Source organism: Manis javanica, chromosome 7 (assembly GCF_040802235.1).
Source record: "Manis javanica isolate MJ-LG chromosome 7, MJ_LKY, whole genome shotgun sequence".
Classification (NCBI taxonomy): Eukaryota; Metazoa; Chordata; class Mammalia; order Pholidota; family Manidae; genus Manis; species Manis javanica.
Genome location: NC_133162.1, coordinates 94386522 through 94406360, shown reverse-complemented (window position 1 = coordinate 94406360; position 19839 = coordinate 94386522). Strand labels below are relative to the sequence as shown.

The window sequence follows — 19839 nt, the reverse complement described above, 5'->3', positions numbered from 1 at the left end:
GAATGGTAATCAGGCTGGGGGAGGAGGCATGGGTACCTACTGTTTAAAGGGAACAGGGTTTCAGTTGGGGGAGATGACAAAGTTCTAGAGATGCGTGGTGGTGGTGTTTGCATAATGTGAATGTATTGATGCCACTAAACTGTACACTTAAATGTGGTTAAGATGCTAAGTTGCATGTATTTAGCCTTAATTAAAAAATAAATAAACCAGAGCCTGGGCCAAGGGGCTTTCTTACAAATGAGTTTTATTTGCATTCTGACCCAAGCACAGATCCCACAGATTTCTCATCTGCACAATGGTACAGTAACAAGTGCAAAACATGCTTTATTTCAGGTACAAAAATAACGTGGCAGTATGACTTCTGACACCCATCCCCAAACCTGTCACGTCCATGTCGCCCATTCAAGGGCACACCATCCCAAGAGATTCCCACCACCTTTACAAAAGAGCCACCCAATCTGGTGAAAGTGGGTAAGTTACATTTTAAGAAATAAATCACTCTAAATACATGAGCATTAGAGAATACGGTAACAAGTTTTTACACAGCAAGGGGAAGGCGGAAGGAACGCACAACAATCCCCTTGTCTTCTGTCCTTAACTGAGCCCCACAAACGCTTCCCGACACAGGGTGCACCAAGCCCAGTGCTGGTCTCAGGACAAACACTAGTGGCATATGCAGGAACTTGCCCCACGTGTCTCCAACAGAGTGTAGGACCTGGACCCAGATGCCTGCATCCTCCTCCTGGATCAGCCATTGGCAGCTGTAGGACCCTGAGCCCACATCTAATTTCTCCATCTTCATTTCCTCACCTGGAGAACTGTGCTATGGTGGCCTCACAGCACTGCAGGGAGAGTCAAAACCACTAGCACAAAGACTGACCCGGGAGAGGCCAGTCCACATGCTGCCGTTAGTTGGTGTTACTAACAGAGGGTCAGATGCAGGGTCTGGCCATCTGAACATGGGGGGGCAGAAATGAAGAGCCCAAAAAGTCAGGCCAAGCCATGTGGGTGCAGGACTGCCCCAGCTGGAAGCTGGACCACAGCACGTGTGATTCACCTGGTGAGGCTGCCATTTCCTCATTCTAGCTTCTCCCAGGGGCAGAACCAGAACCCCTGGCCTGTGAAACTCTCCCAGAGGTCCAGGGAGCAGCGCCTCAATCGCCAAGTTGAAACTGCCAATCTGTTCCTCTGTAAGAGGAGGAGCCACAGAACACATGGGGAGGGATTTGCGGAGCTCCAGAGAAGCAAGGCACCTGCTGGAGGTGAAGGCAAGGCTGCACCCTCACAGGAAGTCCAAGTGGCCTGTTAGGCACTCACTATCCACCATGGTTCATCAACCCGTTAGTGCCAACACAGAACCCTTTCCCACACACAGTCTTCTTATGCCCAGAGCTCCAAAGGCCCCCCACCAGGTCTCCAGGAGCCGAAAGCAGGCAGGACAGGGAGGTGATGGACTTGGACATTCCCACTGAGAAGCTGGAGGACCTGCACAGAAGTGAGACTCAATGGCTGCTCAGCCAATGCTTCTTTTGCTTCAAAGCTCAAAACAAAATACCTTTTATTATTTAAAAAGGTCATATTTTCTGAGATTTTCTTTAAAATAATCCAGTAGGAACAGAGAATAACAGATGGCTAGCTCAGTGATGGGCAGAGGTTTTTTGTAAAGAGCTAGATAGTAAGCATTTTTGGCTTTAAGGGCCAAGAAGCAAATCATTATGTCAGTGTAAGAGACAAGTTTCCATAATTTTTGTTGATACAGTTCTTGTAATGCAGGCCTCCTAATGAGAAGACTGAACTTTTGGGGCATGCCGGCTGACATCCCACTTCACTGGGTCCAAACACAGCGCTCCCTGTCATCAGACAGACACCAAGACCCAGCGGTGAATGGACTTGGCCAGCAGCATGTTGTCCCGGTGGCAGTGGGCATGCTGCCCATGGTGGGAGTGGGGTAAAGGGCACTGCGGTTAATTACAAAGCTCTCTGACAGTCTGAAAACTTCTCAGATAAAATGCTGGCTCCCTGCAGCTCAGCCCCAGGGACCCTCATGATAAACAGCATGAGACAGGCTTGGCCCCTGCCCCCTTGCAGGTGACTGGGTTTGGCTGCCCAGATGGCAGGGCTGCTCAGCCCAGGACAAGGCAGTGGCTACCCCTCCCTGCCTCATCCCGTCAGCTGCCCTGCACGGAACAGCAAACCCACCTCCTGGAGCTTCTTGGGCACATGGCCTCTGGAAGGCCCCTACATGGCAAGCAGGGCATGGCAGATCCAGCACTGGGCAATTGGCACAGGAGCCACCACTCAGGACTACCCACAGGGGAGGGAAGGGAGGGAGGAAAGCCCAGGAGAAGCCTATGTGGAGATACCTGGAGAGCTTGGCAGTGGCTTCACAGAGCTCAAAGGTGCCCCTGGGTGAGTACCACAAAGGAGGCCTGGGGTGGCCTGACTAGCACCTCACTGTCCCCAGGCCCTATCAGTGGCTTCACTGCAACCTTCATGTCTCCAGGCCAAGGACCAACTGAAGACTCCACAGCCTGTCCACATCAGGTGAAGGGAATGGGACAGGGAGGCAACACAGAAGGTGTACATACATTTCCTACTGGCTAGCTGGCTGACACTATGACAGAGTATATATGTAATCCTAGGCATGAATGTGTATACCTGTGTGGGAGACCAACTCCCCGGCCTGTCATTTGGGATCCTTTTCAGATGTCAGCTGCCAGCACTGCTCCCTTCCCCAGGAGCTGTGCACATCCCCCAACCAGGGCAACTTCACCCTACCTAGCTTCATCTACAGAGCCTGAACCAGGAGCATTACCTAAGATCTAAAGGGAACAACAGCACATCTAGCTGAGAATATTCATGTCAGACACAGGAGCAAGGAACAGGGATCTGAGCAGGCAGACACGCATCTTCAAGGTAGATTCAGAGCCAGACAGCACCGCGTCAATCTCGTGTTGCCAGGGACACCTGGTGGCCCCTCCAAGGATGCTGGTGGAGTGGTCAGCTTAACATGACCGAGATGCTGAGCGTCCTGCTGAGGCGCATGGCCTGCGGCAGTGCATGCACCAGCCTAAGCAGCAGCATTAGCAGCACCACACAACCAGGTGATGCACATGTGTCACCTGCCACTGAATGACTCTAAAGGAGGGAAAACCAGGATTTACCTCGTGACGGAAGCAGCCATGACTCTAGGGGTCTCCCGGCCTTATTTTTCAGAGGAGAAGACAGAGACCCACAGGCAGAGTCTCACTCCAGGTGGAAAGTCTGGGGACCAAGGGGCCCTCAATCTTGGTTCTGTCCTTCCAACTCTTTCTGCACCTCAGGAGCGGCTAGCATGTGATCTCCCTACCTGTCCTCTGCTTCTCCACCTTCTGAGAGCCTCAGAGTTCCTCTCTCTGCTCCACTGACACCAGCCAAAGAGGTTTTCCATTTTCTTCATCAACTCACTAATGATTTTCAGACCTTCAGCTGCTCAGGCCAGCCCTTGAAGCCACTCTAGACTTGGAAACTTGTGCCACATGCTCTGACGCCCACCCAGCTCCGTCTAGGTTCCCAGGGCCCACTGGGCAGGTCACAGTGAGACATCTGACCTTTGCTCAGGACCCCAAGCAAAGACTTCTAAGCTGCCCACCCTTATCCTGCTCTTTCCAAAGGCCTACCACCCCTTCCCCCAGCAAATCCTACTGCCCCCACCCTACCCCACCGCCATCAAAAGCCTCTGTGTCTTTATTGTATAGACACAACCTGGTAAACAAGAAAAGGTTTATCACAACCATGCAAACAGACACTTGCCTGGCAAAGAAATGTGATGGCCTGATAATAAAGAGCTCAGTTTGAGCTTCTGGTTCAAGGCAATGACCTGAGCACACAGGTGTATCTTCTTTTCTTCTGGCGATCACTTTTAAAAATTGCTGCTGCCAAGGAGAGGCCACAGCCTAGATACGTGGGTGCAGACAGTTCTGGGAGGGGCTGCCCTGCCCAGCAGGCCCAAACTCTGGACTCACAGCTTAGAGGAAAGACAGTGGACTAGGCAAAGAGTTATGGCTTTTCTACACTTCAATAAAAGGAAAAAAAATAAAGCCTGTAACTAGCTCATCTGACTCCTGTGGAAGGAACACACTGTCAAATCAGGCAGCTAAAACATTCTGTTACCAAATTACCAGGTGTATTCTTTTTTGGTACTCAATATTTTCTACTTCTTTCTAAGCTAAGAGATCTCATTATGACCATCAGGAGGAGTTAAGGAAACAGTGGCAGACCCAGAAAATGGAAGACTACTAACAGCAAACTTAAGGTTGGAATTAAGAAATAAAAACATTAGCCTACCACAATTTTAGAATTAAAATTAAGTCTGTCATCACTTGGCCTGGATAGTGGCATTACTTAAGTCTAGTGACCAACGGACACGTTGAAAGACTGGGGTCAGAAGACCAAAGGTCTGCTGCTGGTTCTGTGTGAACCTGGGCAAGTCGTTCCACTCCACGGGACTCAGTCTCCCCAAAGGAAATAACTGGCCTTGATCTTCCAGCAGAACTAATGTGTGGAGCTAGAATATGCACCAACAAAGAGTGCAGAACATCAGAGAGCGGTATGAGCCTGTCTCATTGAGACAGGTAAAGCGGGAGATGGCAAAAAGAGACTATATAAAGTCAGTTGTAAAAATGGTGGAACCAAACATGGATTAACTTTTTAAAGAAGGTGAGCTTCCCAATGGCAGCCCCATATCCCAGGAAAAAAAGATCCAGTAAGAATCAGGGGCCTTTAGCAAAGGGGCCAAGACAAGTCCATGGGGATTCCTATGGTCTTTTCAACAGCTGGTGCTGGGCAACTGGGTACCCACAAGCAAAAGGACGAAGTTAGACCTCTCCCTCACACAGTATGTAAAAATAAACTCAAAATGAGTCACAGACCACTGGAGAACTACAATTATAGAACTCCCAGGCATTAGTCTTCTTGAGTTTGGATTATACAAGTATTTATTAGATATGACACCAAAACCAAAAACACAAGCAACAGAAGAAAAAAATAGGTATCTTGGACATCATCAAAATTAAAAATTTTTGTGCCTCAAAGGACATAAAAAGAAAGTGACCTGCTGAATAGAATATTTTTATAAATCATATATCTGATAAAAGACCTGCATCTAGAATATACAAAGAATTCATAAAACTCAATAATAAAAAGACAACCCATTTAAAAATGGGCAAAGGATCTGAAGAGACATTTCTCCAAAGAAGATATACAAATGGCCAATGAGCACATTAAAAGACACTCAACATCATTAGCCATGGGGGAAATGCAAATCAAAATGACAATGAGTTATCACTTCACACACACTAAAATGCTATAGTCAAAAAGATGGATAATAACAAGTGCTGGTGGAGGATGTGGGGAAACTTGAATCCTCAAACACTACCTGACAGCACTGGAAAATGGTAGAGTTGTTTTGGAAAACAGCCTGGCAGTTCCTCCAAAAGTTAAACATAGATTTACTACATGACATGACCCAGCAGTTCCACTCCTTTGTGTATTCCCAAAAGAAATGCAAATATATATCCACACAAAAACTTGTACAAATATGTTCATAGAAGCATTATTCTTAACAGCCAAATGTAGACAACTCAAATATTCATCAACTGATAAAACAAAATGCGGCATTATCCAAAGAGTGAAATCTTTGGATTTTTTTCTATAAAAAATGGAAATTTATCTATAAAATTTCGATTTAAGTTCTGAAACGTTTAACATGGATGATCCTAGAAAACATTATGCTATATGAAGGAAGCTAGTAACCAGAGACCAGAAATTGTGTGATTCCATATACATGAAATGTCCAAAATAGGGAAATACAGATAGAAAGTAGATTCATGGCTGCCTATGACCTGGGGGGAGCAGGAGAAAGCAGGAGAGTGAATGCTAAGGACTCAGGGTTTCTTTTGAGGATGATGTTAACACTCTAAAGTTGACTGGGCTAATTCTGCTTATTTACTAAGAACCATACATTGTACCCCGTAAGGGGGTGAATGGATGGTATATGACTTGCATCTCAATGAAGCCACATCAGACCACTGGCTGGCCTCCTCCAAAAGGAAAAGGACTCAGGAGCCTGCCCTTATGCTGTAGGAATGCCACACCTGTTGTCCCAACATAATAATGACTATAGCCTATTTCTCTGGTTCATGTGATAAATTGGCATCACTGCTCTACCACCATGTGAAACCAAGCAGGTATCTTTGTGCTGCTCTGGGCTCCAGATTCTTCATCTGTAAAGCAAGGTCCATCCAGTTCTGACCATCTTTGACCCTAGCATTAGATTCCCCAGAAGCCCACCTTACAAGCAGTTCACAGGGCTCACCATACTTTGGGGGATGAACGTAGCTTAGTAAAGGGTTGAAATCTTGGGCCAGTATCCACCACTGGGGCCTGGGAAATATAGCTTAAGACAGTCTAATTCCTGAGTTTACCAGTTACTGATATTTCAGCTTCCCCATAGTTAGGCCAAGTAAGTGACCCAACCATTCCAATGCAACCAAATGCCCTGTGCACACCCACTACAAATGAAAAGGGATGAACATTTAAGTTTGGGTCCTTAACAAAAAACACAAGGTCCCTAGGAAATGTGGCAAGGGTGGCAGTGCATAACCAAGGTCTTCTCTAAATGGGATTTGGTTAAGTCCATCCAAGATGGCCTGCCATCATAGCAGTCAAAGGCAGCTGATGAAGACAAATGGAATGCTCACTTTCTAGTCCTCATTACTCACGACTGCTTAGGAAATACACCAGAAGAGCTCAAGAGGAATTATTTTGTTCTCATCCCTTTTACTCTCATGAGAAAGAACCTGAAGAGTATTTTTATCCTCCCTCACTCCCTCCTGAGCCCCACAACGAGGTCCTACCATGCACTGTGGTGTCAACATTGCCAATGCAGAGACAGGAGCCCATTACTGGGCTTTGTGGGAGCACATCCTTAGAAACAAAGTAAAGGTGAGAGACACAGCGGCACAGAATAAACCCTCTCCCATCAGTCCATCAAGAACAAGAAACACAGATGCTCACAAGATAAGGGTAGCAAACTGCCCCCAGTAAGCAACCCTGGCCCTGGAGCCAGTTCCCAGAGCAGGTGAAGGTTCATGGGTGAGGCAGAGCTTGCTCTAGAGGCAGGAAAGGGGTCAGAAGGAACCAATACTGGTGGCACTAAGGTTCTCCAGTGAACCAGCCCTAACTAAGGGAGTTTAGAGTGGCAGCACTGGGAAAAAGAATAAGGCGCTGTTCAAAAGCTGGAGACCAGGAACAAGGGGGAGGAGAGCCACCAGCTTCCCATGAGGAAGAGACTGCTGCATCATAGGTTTCTGCTGGTTGTTGGTCTGTGGTCTTCCTGGACTGGGCAAGGTCCCTCCTAGCCACAGCTTGTCAGGGAAGCTGCAAGCTGCAGCTTACAGTGAGATTTCTACATCCAAGGGGGTCCATGGGGCTGGGAGCCGGAAGCAGTTACATGCTCTTCTTCTGTTCAGAGGCCGCATTTCAGGATGATGTGATAGCCGTCATTGCTCTCGGCTGTAAAAGAGATACACTGGGCATTTTACAAGAAGAAATGCAAGATGCTGTAGCATTTGGGAGTCATGGAAGGCATGATACTAAAGTACCAGCAGAAGCCCTACCACCATGAATATTGGCAGAGACCAACAAAATAAGTCTACATAGGGCAACACATGCTGACAAAAGCAGAGATTTCAGTGCATGCCTTCCCATCTGCCTTGTTGAGTATTTTCTGGCAACAGGCCTTTCCACCACACCCCGAGGCCCAACGACTAAAGGACCTATGTGCAAGGAGGCTCTGGACAAACTGGTTCTCTTGGAGTTCTGGCCCCAGGCCTTGAAAGGCAGATTCAGAGAACAGTGCAGAGGAGAGTGGCCTCACCATGGATCAGGCCTATGACCTGGTCAGAGGGCATTCATTCTGGCCCTCCATGCACTCAACTGTGCATGGAGCCCCAGGGGACGTCACAGCTGGTCTTTCCTTTCACCTGGCAAACAATTTCCCAGACACCCTCCTCAGATGGCCCCTTCTCCCTACCTGAAGCCCCAGTGCACTCGGCCTGCAGACCCCACTGCCGGATTCCACGCCTGCTCATCCTGCAGACCTCATTTACGAAGAACGCAAATGCATCTTACTTCTACTCAGCCCTGAGTTCATGGAGAACACGTGAGCTGGCCAGGATTTTCCTTCTGGAAGTGACTGTGGGGCCATCTCACTAGTTCTCATGTTTCTAGGCCTGGGTTTCACAGACACTCATGTTCTTTCTGCCCAGAGGATGTTCCTGGTGGGAACGCTGTGCCAGCAGACCTCGTACACTGGTCCCCACCCCAGGAGGCACGGCCAACATATTTCAGTTAAACCAGGAAAGTGGCAGGTGGGCTTTACCTTTCAAGGTACTGAGGATAAAACAAGATTCATCTTGGAAATTTTGCACCATCTGAAAGGCAAAAGAGAAACTGTGTCCCTTCCACAGAGTTCACATTGGAAAAGCCCCAGAGACATGGAGCCCAGCCACTTGGAAGTGTCAGAAATGACAGTCACTGTGTTTACACAAACGCAGGACAATGGTACTTGAACAATCACTGAGAAAACATACTGCAAAATAAATGTACAAAATGATTACAATTTTAAGTAACAAAAATGAACAGAAAGAAGCCTGGAAGGGAAATAAGACATTAACATTTAAAATGGGACTACGTTTTTGTTTGCTTCAGTTCTGCTTCATAGTTATCAGGTTGTCCAGCCTTTTTAACAGCCACATTACAGGGGCAGAACTATGCACAACAGCCAGGCTCAGTACCTGCTAGCAGGCTCTGCACATGAAAGCCCTGTGAGGACCCAATATAAACCAGACTGCCACTCCCCGCATCTACAAACGCGGCGATTACTCACCAGCCACCTCTCTGGAGTTCTCGTCCTGATTAACTACCCAATGACCTTGGACAAGTCAACCTTTTTGCTTTCTGTCTCCATGCCCTATCTGTAAAACAGGGCTGTTTCAATGATAAAATAAATATCTACAATCAGGAGATAGAGCAATGGCAACTGGTGTGCAGCATCCAGTGCCAGTGGGGCATGACTCTGTACAGCTGCTTTATGAAACTGTCCACAGGACCCCATGAAGACAGCCGCATGCAGTTCTCCTGCAGGCCGAGGCCCTACGTGAAGTCCTGTAGGTGCACACCTAAGAACGGTCAGAGCAGCACTGTCTGTGAGAGTGGAGACCAGCAACAGCCCCCATATTAGTCAACAGATGGATGAACAGACTGACCTACACATGCCATACAGTTCAGCAGTGGCGATGGCCAGTGGCACACCTCAACATGAGTAAGTCTCAAAAATATAATATGGAATGAGAGAAGAAAGTCACAGAAAAATACACTATTATTCCACTGATGTGCAGTTTTAAAACTGCACAATTAAACAATATAATGAGGAGGAACACGGAAATGATTAACAACCAAATTCAGACCAGTAGGCAGAGTGGAAGGGTGGAATAGGAAGTTAGCCCACAAAAGGGCTTTTAACTTAACTTTGGATTAACCTGAGTGCAGGGATTGGGAACTTTATTCTCTAAACTGTCCAAGTTTTACATGCTCTTTGCATATTTTTGCTGTATTTCCCAATATAAATGGAAAGATTATTAAAATTATACACATACACACCACACACACACTAGTCAACATGACAGCAAAACCCCTTCCCAAATTAAGAAACACAACCCACATTTTATTGCCCGCTCTGGATTACTGCCTCAAATCCTGCAAACCCATCTTACCTGTCGACCCCTGCCCGCCCTGCAAAGCCTAATGAAGCATGAAGTACATTTATTCTATACTGCTGGTCTGCTCCCTCTAAGACTCTTGGCAGCCCAGCCACTTGGGCATGCAAAGCCCTAAGCAGAGCCCATGTGGGCTTAATCAGTAACTCCTAGTTTAATTAAGTACCCTTGCACCCCAGGGGCTGGTTCCCCGGCTGGCCAGGCTGCCTCCAGCACTCAAAGCAATTAGGAACCAAAGGTTTCCAATTGATTCGGGGTTAAGAGGCAAGGAGACCTCAGGGAGTAGGAATTGTCTTTTTAGCCGAGGCGGCATTTGAGTTCTGTTCTCTGCTTCACTTGCTTAACTGCCTACTCTTGGGGGGCACAGAGCAAGCTAGGAAGGAACTTCCTTCAGGGGCCCATGAAACTGCAAGGGGTCCACACACTCTTGGCTTTTGTCTTCACAAAAGAAATTCATCTGAAATGCAAAGTGACAAGCCTTTAGTGCCACCAAAAGTGTCCATCACTCAGGACGGCTTGACCTTCCTGGCTACTGCACAATTTTCAGGCCAGGAACCCTGAGCTCCTTTTCTTTATGTGTGAGTTGGGGGTAAAAAAAATAGCTGTTTTACATTTGAATGTGATGGTAAGGGAAAAATTCTGAACTTAGGACAAAAATGGCAAGTGGCAGATAAATGTACAGTTAGATCTTTGTTATGCATTTTTAACACCCCCACCTATACCCACTCAGGCACACAACGGACACTTGCACCAAGAATTACCTAGCAGAATCCCATCAAACCTGATATAAGCTCCTCTAAGAAAACAGCACAGGGAAGATAAGGGCCTTTCTCATTTGCCTTGAGCTGCTTTATATTGCCTGACTTCTTAATAATGGTGAATTACCTTTTGTGGGGAAGTTCGGGTTCCTATGGCCAGGATCCTCATTGAACTTAAACCACCTGATGATGTAACTGGCCTGTTGCTAGGCTACTGCTTCCACACCTTTAGGCAATAAGCTATTATTGCACTATATCGAGAGCTCAGCCCAGTGCTCTGGGAGGAGGCAGAGACACTAGTGCTCGACCTACCACTGAGAGAACAAGCCAGGTAATAAACCCTTTCACCCCAAAGAACATTTTGCCGTCAATTTCTTTGGTCACATTGAATCCATAGTGAACTTGCCCAGGGCTGAAACCCATTGGCAAGACATTTTTTAGTTAAAATGGAAGGAAAACACCACCTCACCCAACTCCAGGATGAACTTCCCATGAAAGGGAGACCTCAGATAACTCCCATTTAAGGAGCTCAACAATTGTAACGACAAGTGTCAACAGGACAGATACTAGTCATAGTATATATTAAGTTAAGCCACTCAGTTACCATGAGCAAGCTGTGGGTGGGCAAACATCGGTCCAATTCCAAAGCCCCCATGTTCTCTACTTCCCAACTACCATTCCCATGCCATGTCTTCTAGAATCCCCTACACAGTGGCTTTTGAAGTCCCCACGGTGGGCTCAGGGTCTGCTGGGGCTGAGCTGCAGGCTCAGGGTTCTACCCCTGCCCCATCAGCAACGTGCTGTTGTCATCCAGGCATCCTTTCAGGAGAGGCAGGAGAGGCTGGAGAGTCTGCTGGTTGAGTCTTGGGCTCTACAGCTGTACCATCAGGGGTCCACTCCAGCACCACCCCTCACTCAGCCTGCCTGTGAAGTGGGACGGTGACAGCACCCACCTCACAGGGAGGACATCAGGATTAAATGAGCTGCCCCTTGGCACTTAGAATGCCTGCCAGGACTCAGGGAGCACTGCGTCAGCAAAGGCACTTCTCACTGTGCAGGAGCGGGAAGGGCCAGGACAGGGCAAGGACGTGCAGGAACACCTCAGTGTGTCAGTAAACCTGTTAGTAACCCCTTCCTGCTCCATGAGTGGGACAAATCTTGAGGGCAGTTCCACTGAGGCCCTCTGCCAACAGCTGCCTGTGCCCTGCACAGGTCTGTAGGGCCACAGACAGACCCAGGAAGGCTGTGGCACCTCCACCAGGCAGCAGAGGCCTCTATTCTTCTCTCTCAAGAGCCACACCCTCTCCATTGTCCCACCCTGCATGCGTTTCACCTCTGGGGGCCTCCCTGGGGCCTGCTGGCCATCCTTCTCCTGACTGCCTAGGGCCCAACTGTAGTAACCATGAGGTCAGAGGCTCAGCCTGCGCTCCCGGTTCCTGCGAGGCAGCTGGCTGAACGTAGGGAACGGAGTGGACATTCCAGAGCTATTCAGAGCCCAGCTGTGGCCTGCCCTTCTCCCTCCCAGCACCCAGACAGGTACCACAGGCCAAGAGCAGGGGGCATGCAGATGAAACCTGTTTGCATCTTTGGACCAAAATCATCCCGAGCCCCCCAGGGTGCACTCTGGAGCCGGCCTGCTCCTCCCCTTCCTACAGTCAAAGGGTCAGGTCAGCGACAGCACTCACCTCGTTGCTGACCACCACATGGATACCTGTGGGGCCCTGCCGGTACACGCGGTGAATGTGCTGGGGGGCAATGCTGTACAGATTGGCGATCTTCTCAATTAACTCCAAGGTGGTCAGCTCTTCCAAGAAGATGGCATGGTATACTGCAGAAGGGTGGAACAGGTCCTTCTGTAGAACAAATGCCTACCCTACCACCCCCACCAAATCAGTAACTCACAAGGTGTTTCACATGCAGATTAATTCTGCAGGACCTGGCTGTAATGGGCACGTGTCCAGAAACCACAGGACTTCTGCAGCCTCTCACAGGCGAGAAGCCAGGCTGTGGTTCTCAGTCTCAGTCTCTCTTGGGGGGTGCTACATAAAACAGACCCAGTGACACCCACATAGGGGTGGGGGCTGGAGGGAGAACAGCTGGCAGGATTATTTCCAACCAGCTTCCAGATATTCTGATGTGCAGCCTGACATGCACCCACTGCAGGAAGAAGGAAAAAATCCTGTGTCCCTTTTCATTTTCCACAATTCAAAGGGACTCTTGGATGGCTTCAGATGGCAGAGTGAGATTGAGATTTCAAGGTAACTGCTACTTGACATAAGACAGTCTCATTCTTGCCCTTCTCCACAGTACAAATGACAGTCAGCACAAACACCATGACCGCAAAGGGAGGAGGAGGGACACTGGGACACTAGGAGTGTTGAGGACAACTGACCCTGAGGCTGGATGTGCTTCCTTCCACAAAGCCCAAACCAGCAGGGCCCAAGCAAACTCCTTGGGGGACCTGGCAGGGATTACTCAATGTTAGGGGCCTCAGGCTCCTCAAAAATAAAACACAACTAGATTAAACCAGAAGTTCCCAAACTCCTTCCTCAACCAAGGAACACTTGGTTCCAAAATATCTGATCAGAGACCCTATTATTTATACATACACACACACACACACACACACACACGTGCGCGCGCGCTCCCTTTGAAGCAGTGGCCACAGTTCCAGCCATGTGACATTCACCTTCTTAGGATTTCACACAGACTAACCCACTGTTAAAACTTCCTCTGCTCAGAGAATGTGGTCACTGCATGATGTTTCTATCAGTACTAACACCAAGTAAGATTCCAGGCCTCCCTTCTAAGATTGCTTCTTATAACAGAATTCTGATCTTTTTTTTTTCTTCCAATTTTTCAGAGCCAGTTCTGCTTTTACTCATTTTACTCTTCAAACAAATTAGGCTGCTGGCAAAAAAGAACTAAAAGAGTTACAGGCTAGCACCTTTTGTAAGCTTTTGTCACTGGCCTTTCCTGCCCCACCTGAACACTGTGGCCACCAGCAGTGGCAGGGAGAAGGGTCAGCAGGCCACTCTCTGAATTTCTCTGGAGCCTCTGCTCATCAGAGGACACATGGGGGGCAGTTTGTGGTTATTTGTTTATTTGCTCTAGAATGGGCAATCCTAGTTTAAATCCTGACTCTACCACTCACAAAAAGCAAGACTATCTTGGACTATCTCTCCACTTACTGGAGCCTCGGGGTGTCCGCTGGGGGCAGCACGGCAGGGCCCCCGCAGGGTGAATCGCACAGTGCATGAAGTGCCTGTCCTGAACAGGTGCTGTGCACTAGGCTGCCCTTTCCACGTGGTTGGGAAACCATGAGGCCTGGGCTGTTGCTCACAGGCTGACTGCTGAAAAGCAGATGGAAGATCCAATGTACTGAGGGCTGTGAGGCTCTTAATGTTTGGATCCTGGCTCTGCCACTCACAATGCTGTCATCTTGGGGCAGTCAACATTAGCAACAGTTCCTACTATGAGAAGCACCAAGTAAATATTTGGAAGGTCCTTGAGACAGGGACTTGTTGAACATTCTTAGTGATCAGGAGGGACCTGCACAGAGACAGACAGCTGTTTCTGCAGAGGATAATCACAGCACCAACTCTGCAGGTCAAGACTGGTAGCTATGAGACTCTCAGCACTCAAGGATGCTCAGAAGCAAGAAGCTCTTTATGTATCATCTTGAAACTTCACATCTCTGGGAAGTAGGTATCGCTATCCTTATTTCACACATGTGAAAGCTGGAGCACAAGCCCTGGTACCCTGCCCAAGGCATGACTAGCATTGATGATTTAGGGACAGCTGACCTCCTCCACGCTTGCGTCCTCTCTCACCGAAGTGCCTCAAAACTGACAACCCAAAAGAGCTGTGTGTCCCTGAGGTGCCCTAAGATCTCTCAGCTGTGCTCCTTAGCCTCCATGCAGCAACCTAGCCAGAAAGAGAAACTCAGCAGCCGGAGAACAGTGGGAGGAAGTGCTCCCAGGAACACAGTCACAAGTGCCACTTGTCACTAGTCTGGGAGCCAGAAGGCCCGACTCCCAGTCCTACCATGAGTAGCTAAGTGGCACTGGGGGACCACATTTCCCCTCCGGGCCTATTTCCCCAGTGGGCCAGATACTCTGGGAGATGATTGCCACATTAAACACTTCAATCCTGGGATTAAGTTCAACAAAAGCTCATCCTGCATGAAGCCAGAATGAGGCAGGTCAAAGGAAATGTGGTCAACAAGAAGATTCATTTTGCCACATTTATTTCACTCTGCCACCCACGGGGAAGGGCTCTCCAGAACTCACCACATAGACTGCTGTCCCCGCCACCATCCCGCTTCTGCTGTTGGGGGACGCGGTTCTGCTCTAGCTCCTGACACACATAAATGGTCATCTTCGGCCTCACATTCCTGGCAGGAGAAGAGGAAATAAACAGCAGGTATGGGAGACCAAGCTATGTTAAGTTTCAGAATGTTCCAGAAAACAGGGTGGCAAGAGCAGTGGGAAGGACCCTGGAAAAAGGAAAGAAGGCTGTGGGGCTGGAGAAGGCCTTTTACTGGGAGTATATAGAGGACAGAATCCTGCCCAAGTGGAACCTCTACAGCTTCACGCGGGCTGGCTTGGAGGCACAGGGATGGACGACCCTACCAGGTTCTGCAACCTGCCAAGAGGGGTCTGTGCTCAGTATCTGAATCTCAAGGTGCAAGGTGTTTTCAGGGTGATAGTAATAGCAATCACTTTCCCTGTCTTACTCTAAGCCAGGCACTGCTTCCAAAACTCAACACGTCTCACTCATTTCAGCATCACACAACCTACAAGAGAGCTGGGCCCATCATCCTCATTTTACAGAGGAGGAAACAGGCTAATGGAGGTTAAGGGCTTTAGCCCAGGGACAAAGTTCTTAAAAGGCAGATCTGAGATTGAAACTCAGACTCTCTCTTTCACTTTAAAAGTGTCATCCCCTGGGAAGTTGAATAAAATTTAAAAACTCTGAAGACACCACAGCCCCAGAGCCACCCATGCCACACAGACCAGGGTCAACCCCACCCTCTTCATCATCACCCTCAATGGCGAGCCCCTGGCTGCATCTCCTGAGTTGTTTGAAGACAGTTTCAAAGGCAGCAGAAAACTTCTGTGCTCTGGCACTGGGGAGAAAGCGTTTAGTTATAAGGTTCCTATCTTCACAAAATCATTCTGGGACTAATGTGCCAGCATGATGACTTAACATGCCATAATGGCACTAGTGGCAGTCCACCTATGGGGAGAAATTTGATGAGGAGAATTTCATCCTAAAGTACACGGGTTCTGGCATCTTGTCTGTGGCAAATGCCAGATCCAACACAAATGGTTCCCAGTTTTTCATCTGCACTGCCAAGACTGAGTGGCTGGATCATAACACATAGTCTTTGGCAAGGTGAAAGAGAGCATGAATACTGTGCTGGCTATGGAGCGCTCTGGGCCAAGGAACGGCAAGACCAGCACTGCTGACTGCAGGCAAATCTAACCAATCTGGCTTGTGTTTTCTTAACTGCCAGACCATTCCTTCTATAGTCTAGGATAACTGATGTCTTTGTGCTCTCACTACAGTTCTTTGGGTTCCATATTTTGTTTATCCCCCTCTGGATTGCAAGTTTGATTATGAAATAAAAACTAAACAATAGCAAAAACCGCAGTTGGTCAGTCCCATCAGCTTCAGATCAGGTGCTCTACAGACGCTTGGCCAGGGCTATGACACTGAACCCAGTGTGAACACTTTTTATTGGCATATAAAGTATGTAGGGAGTTGATTATCAGCATGGGGAATTGATGACATGTGCACTTGTCCACAGCTCACTGGATGCTGCTATTCTGAATACACCCATGCACCCAGGACCCAGATCAAGAGGCAGAGCATTCCCATCTCCAGAACCGGCAATGTGTTCCATCAGGCACAGCTCTCCCATCTGCCCTGAAAACTGTGGGGGCTGGGTGACCTGCACCAGGCCATGCCTTCTGTCTGGGAAGAGACAGCTTGAAGCTCAGGACTACACAAGCATCTGAGATCCTGAGGAAGCAGCTAAGGGGCTGAGATCCAGAGGCCAAGGCTCCCATCAAACAGAGACGGAGGGGCCTCCAACAGAGTGGGCTGCAGCTGGCTGCATCTCACATCACAGCATCTCACTCCCCTCCTGTGGCCCTATGGCCTTCTCATGGCACCTCCTTCTGCACTTGCCCCCAGAGCTGCCCTGTCCCACCAGCCAGCCCACAGTGTCCCAAAGACTGAAATGTGGGTTTCTAGCCACACCCTGCTACAGCTGCAAATGACACCCACCTGCCTTTGATGGCATTGAAGAGCCGGATGCCATCTGCAGGGCCACAAATCTGTACTAAATCATCCCGAGACATCTTCAGCAAGTCAGCACCTAGGCAGATAAAGGGGCCACCTTTATGTAGGACACAGAGGAAAGGCTCCAAGCCCAACAGGTGTCAGACTGGTGTTCACAAACTCAGTAGGACAGATAGGTGTTTACAGAAGTTAACAGGTCTTCACTGCCTGTCCCTCCCTCTTTGCTTTTTATTGGCATACAATGCATGTGCATATCTCTTATCAGCACAGGGCACTGAGGACATGTGCACTTGTCCACAGCTCACTGGATGCCGCTATTATGAATGCACCCATACACCCAGCACCCAGGTCAAGAGGAAGAACATTCTCACCAACCCCCAGGTCCCTGGGGCCAAACACTTCCCCACCTTGGGGAAACCACTGTCCCGACAGCTTATGTGCTGGTGAGTTTTTCTTGTTTGCTGAAATTTATGTAAATGGGATTGAACAGTATACACTTTCTTCTGTCTGGCTCCCTCCCTCTTTAGTTCTGTTAGTTGAGTTCTGTTTAAGGGCTCATTCATGTTGTATGTGCTTATAGATCATTCATGCCCAGTATATTATTCACTGCATGACTACACAATTCATGCATCTGCTCTCTGCTGATGAGCATTGAGGGTGCTCCCACTTTGGGGCTAGTCCCCAAGAGCCTGGGCCAAGTGGACTCTCCAGAGTATAAGGATGACATCAGCCTTCTGCTAAAAACCTGCCAGGAGCCACGAGACCTAGAGCCACAATGTTCATTCCCTTTCCCTGCCACATTTAAGACACAGTTTTAGGTACAATTCTGTAGACACAATAGCTCCCCTTCCACAGGGAGTCAAAGCCAAAGTCCTGCACTGCTCTACCATGGCCCTCAAGCCTCTCTGACCTCACTTCTTCCCCAGTCCAATTGGCCTCTGCTCTGTGGCCATGCCATGCAGGCACCCACCTTGTGCACAGCCTTTGCACTTCCCTCTGCTTGGATAGCTTTTCCCTCCAATACCCACTTGGCTTACTCCCTCACCTTGCTCGAGGACACCTTCTCAGTGGGGCCTATCCAAACCACCTTACTGAAGATGGCAGTGTCCTTCCTGCTCCCATGCCACCCAAGTCAGATCGGGCCCCTCCTCTGAGCCTGCCCATCCAAGAAGGGTCATACTGTGTTGCAGTGGGTGGCTTACACAGCTGCACTGTCTCAAGGCTGAAAGCTCCCTGAGGAAGGGGTCTGGTCCCCATCTGACTCTCCTCATACACCTTCCACCCCAACACAGAGGAGGTTATCAGAAAAGCCGAGCTGAAAAGCCTGCTGCATGCCCTTTTCCTTCTCCTGCCACAGACGTCCTTGGGAGCCACTCCACCAGTTCCTCTGGATTAACTACTAGGTGGCAAGGGTCACTGCTCAGTTTACCCTTATAACCCAGAGCCCCAGGCTCAGCACTTCTACCTGACAGGCCCATCAATAAGGGCTTGAGAATCCTTTTACAGATGGAAGAACCGGCTTTCCCTGTCTTCCCTGTGGCCTCACCACCATCTCCAAAGTCATGGCTCTGGAGACAAGTGTGAAAAACAACAGTTTGGTAGGAAAAGTGCAAGATGTTTTGCTGAGTACACAACAGCCAGCTTGGCTAAAGGAGCCCTTCCAGGAAGACCAGAGCCCACCCATTGGCAAGGGGACTTTGAAAAGGCACCCAGACAGTCCTCCCTTAAACCTGCACTGGCCTGGAAACTTCTAGGGGCAGGACCTCTTGGCCCAAAGCCAACCAATGTGAGCAACCCACACGACTCTGGGTCCAAGGGCAAGTCCCAGAAGGCAACTGGCTTTGCTCAGTGTTTCCAAGATCCTGTGAGTTTTAAACCCAACTTAGAGAAGCTCACCTGAAAAACTGGCAAAGAGCCGGCAGAACTGTGAGAACCTATTGCGGTGCAGCCACTGCTGGGCATCCTGGATGGAGGCTGATGGGAGCAGGTGCTGCAGGCAGAGAGAAGGGGCCTTGAGATGAGTGCTCGGGGGCTGCCTGGGGGCACGCAGCCAGAAATCCCGGCCGCAGACACTTACATCGCCACCCAGGGGCAAGGCCTCCACCGGATGGGTCGGAGAGGTGTTGCTGCAAAAGAAGAGACCGGGACGAAGATAAGGAGACCTGCGTGGGAACTGTTTCCTCACCCTGCTGCTGCATTCACCTACCCTCAGGCATGGGACTTGTTTTAAATGAAATGGGGCTTTGAGAAACTCCTGAGTGAGCCGCTTGCTCAGTCCCTCTAACTCCCTGCAGTATGGACTGGCAGTTCTTATCGGTGACCCTGCCCCACCAACACTTACCACCACCACCACCACCACTCCCCACCCCCTACTTGCATCAGAATTCCCCCCAGACTTTCCACCCTGCCACCTGCAGCTGAGGGAAGGGCAGGGGACCAGGGAGACCCAGCACTGCTCCCCCAATTGATGTGGGCCTGTACAGTGGCAGCCAACAAGGGCCAACCCAACACTTCCCTCTGCAGGGACAGGAGAAGGCAGAGCTATCCCTGGGGAATCATTCTGCAGTGGGTAAGTTCCCCCAGAAAAACATTCTCATGGCCTGTCCCTGAAGGAAGTCATACTGGCCTCCTGAGGGGCTTACTCATAGCAAGGCACAGAGCTGAACACTTTTCTTAAGAAAAAGATACATTTAAAAATGACTCCCTCAGACTGATGGTGGCAACAGTACGATGTAAATGTACTTACATGTCTGACTCACTTTAAAACTGTGAGTTTTATATCATGTATGTTCACCAAAATGGCAACAAGAAACCCTCGCAGGGTGCCCCCTGGACAGTTGCCAGCAACAAGAGCCACACTTTACCGAGCACAAGTGCTGGGCACTGCACCCACATTACCCCAACCCTGCATGGGGTTCCTACGTTTTTGGAAGTGGGGAAACTGAGACTGA

At 49.1% G+C, this 19839-nt stretch overlaps 1 protein-coding gene across 1 annotated transcript in view; it reads right to left on the bottom strand.

The window, feature by feature from the left end:
• Positions 1-219: 219 nt before the first annotated feature.
• The window catches only part of TFCP2L1 (transcription factor CP2 like 1), a 56491-nt gene continuing 36871 nt past the window's right edge, over positions 220-19839 (bottom strand). The window contains exons 9-15 of the mRNA XM_017641246.3: positions 18966-19014; positions 18785-18878; positions 16874-16964; positions 14869-14972; positions 12262-12404; positions 8423-8474; positions 220-7554 (exon numbers count right to left, since the gene is read on the bottom strand). Of these exons, the coding sequence (XP_017496735.2) occupies positions 7508-7554; positions 8423-8474; positions 12262-12404; positions 14869-14972; positions 16874-16964; positions 18785-18878; positions 18966-19014 (580 nt within the window). The 3' untranslated portion in view covers positions 220-7507. The remainder of the gene's footprint in view (positions 7555-8422; positions 8475-12261; positions 12405-14868; positions 14973-16873; positions 16965-18784; positions 18879-18965; positions 19015-19839) is intronic.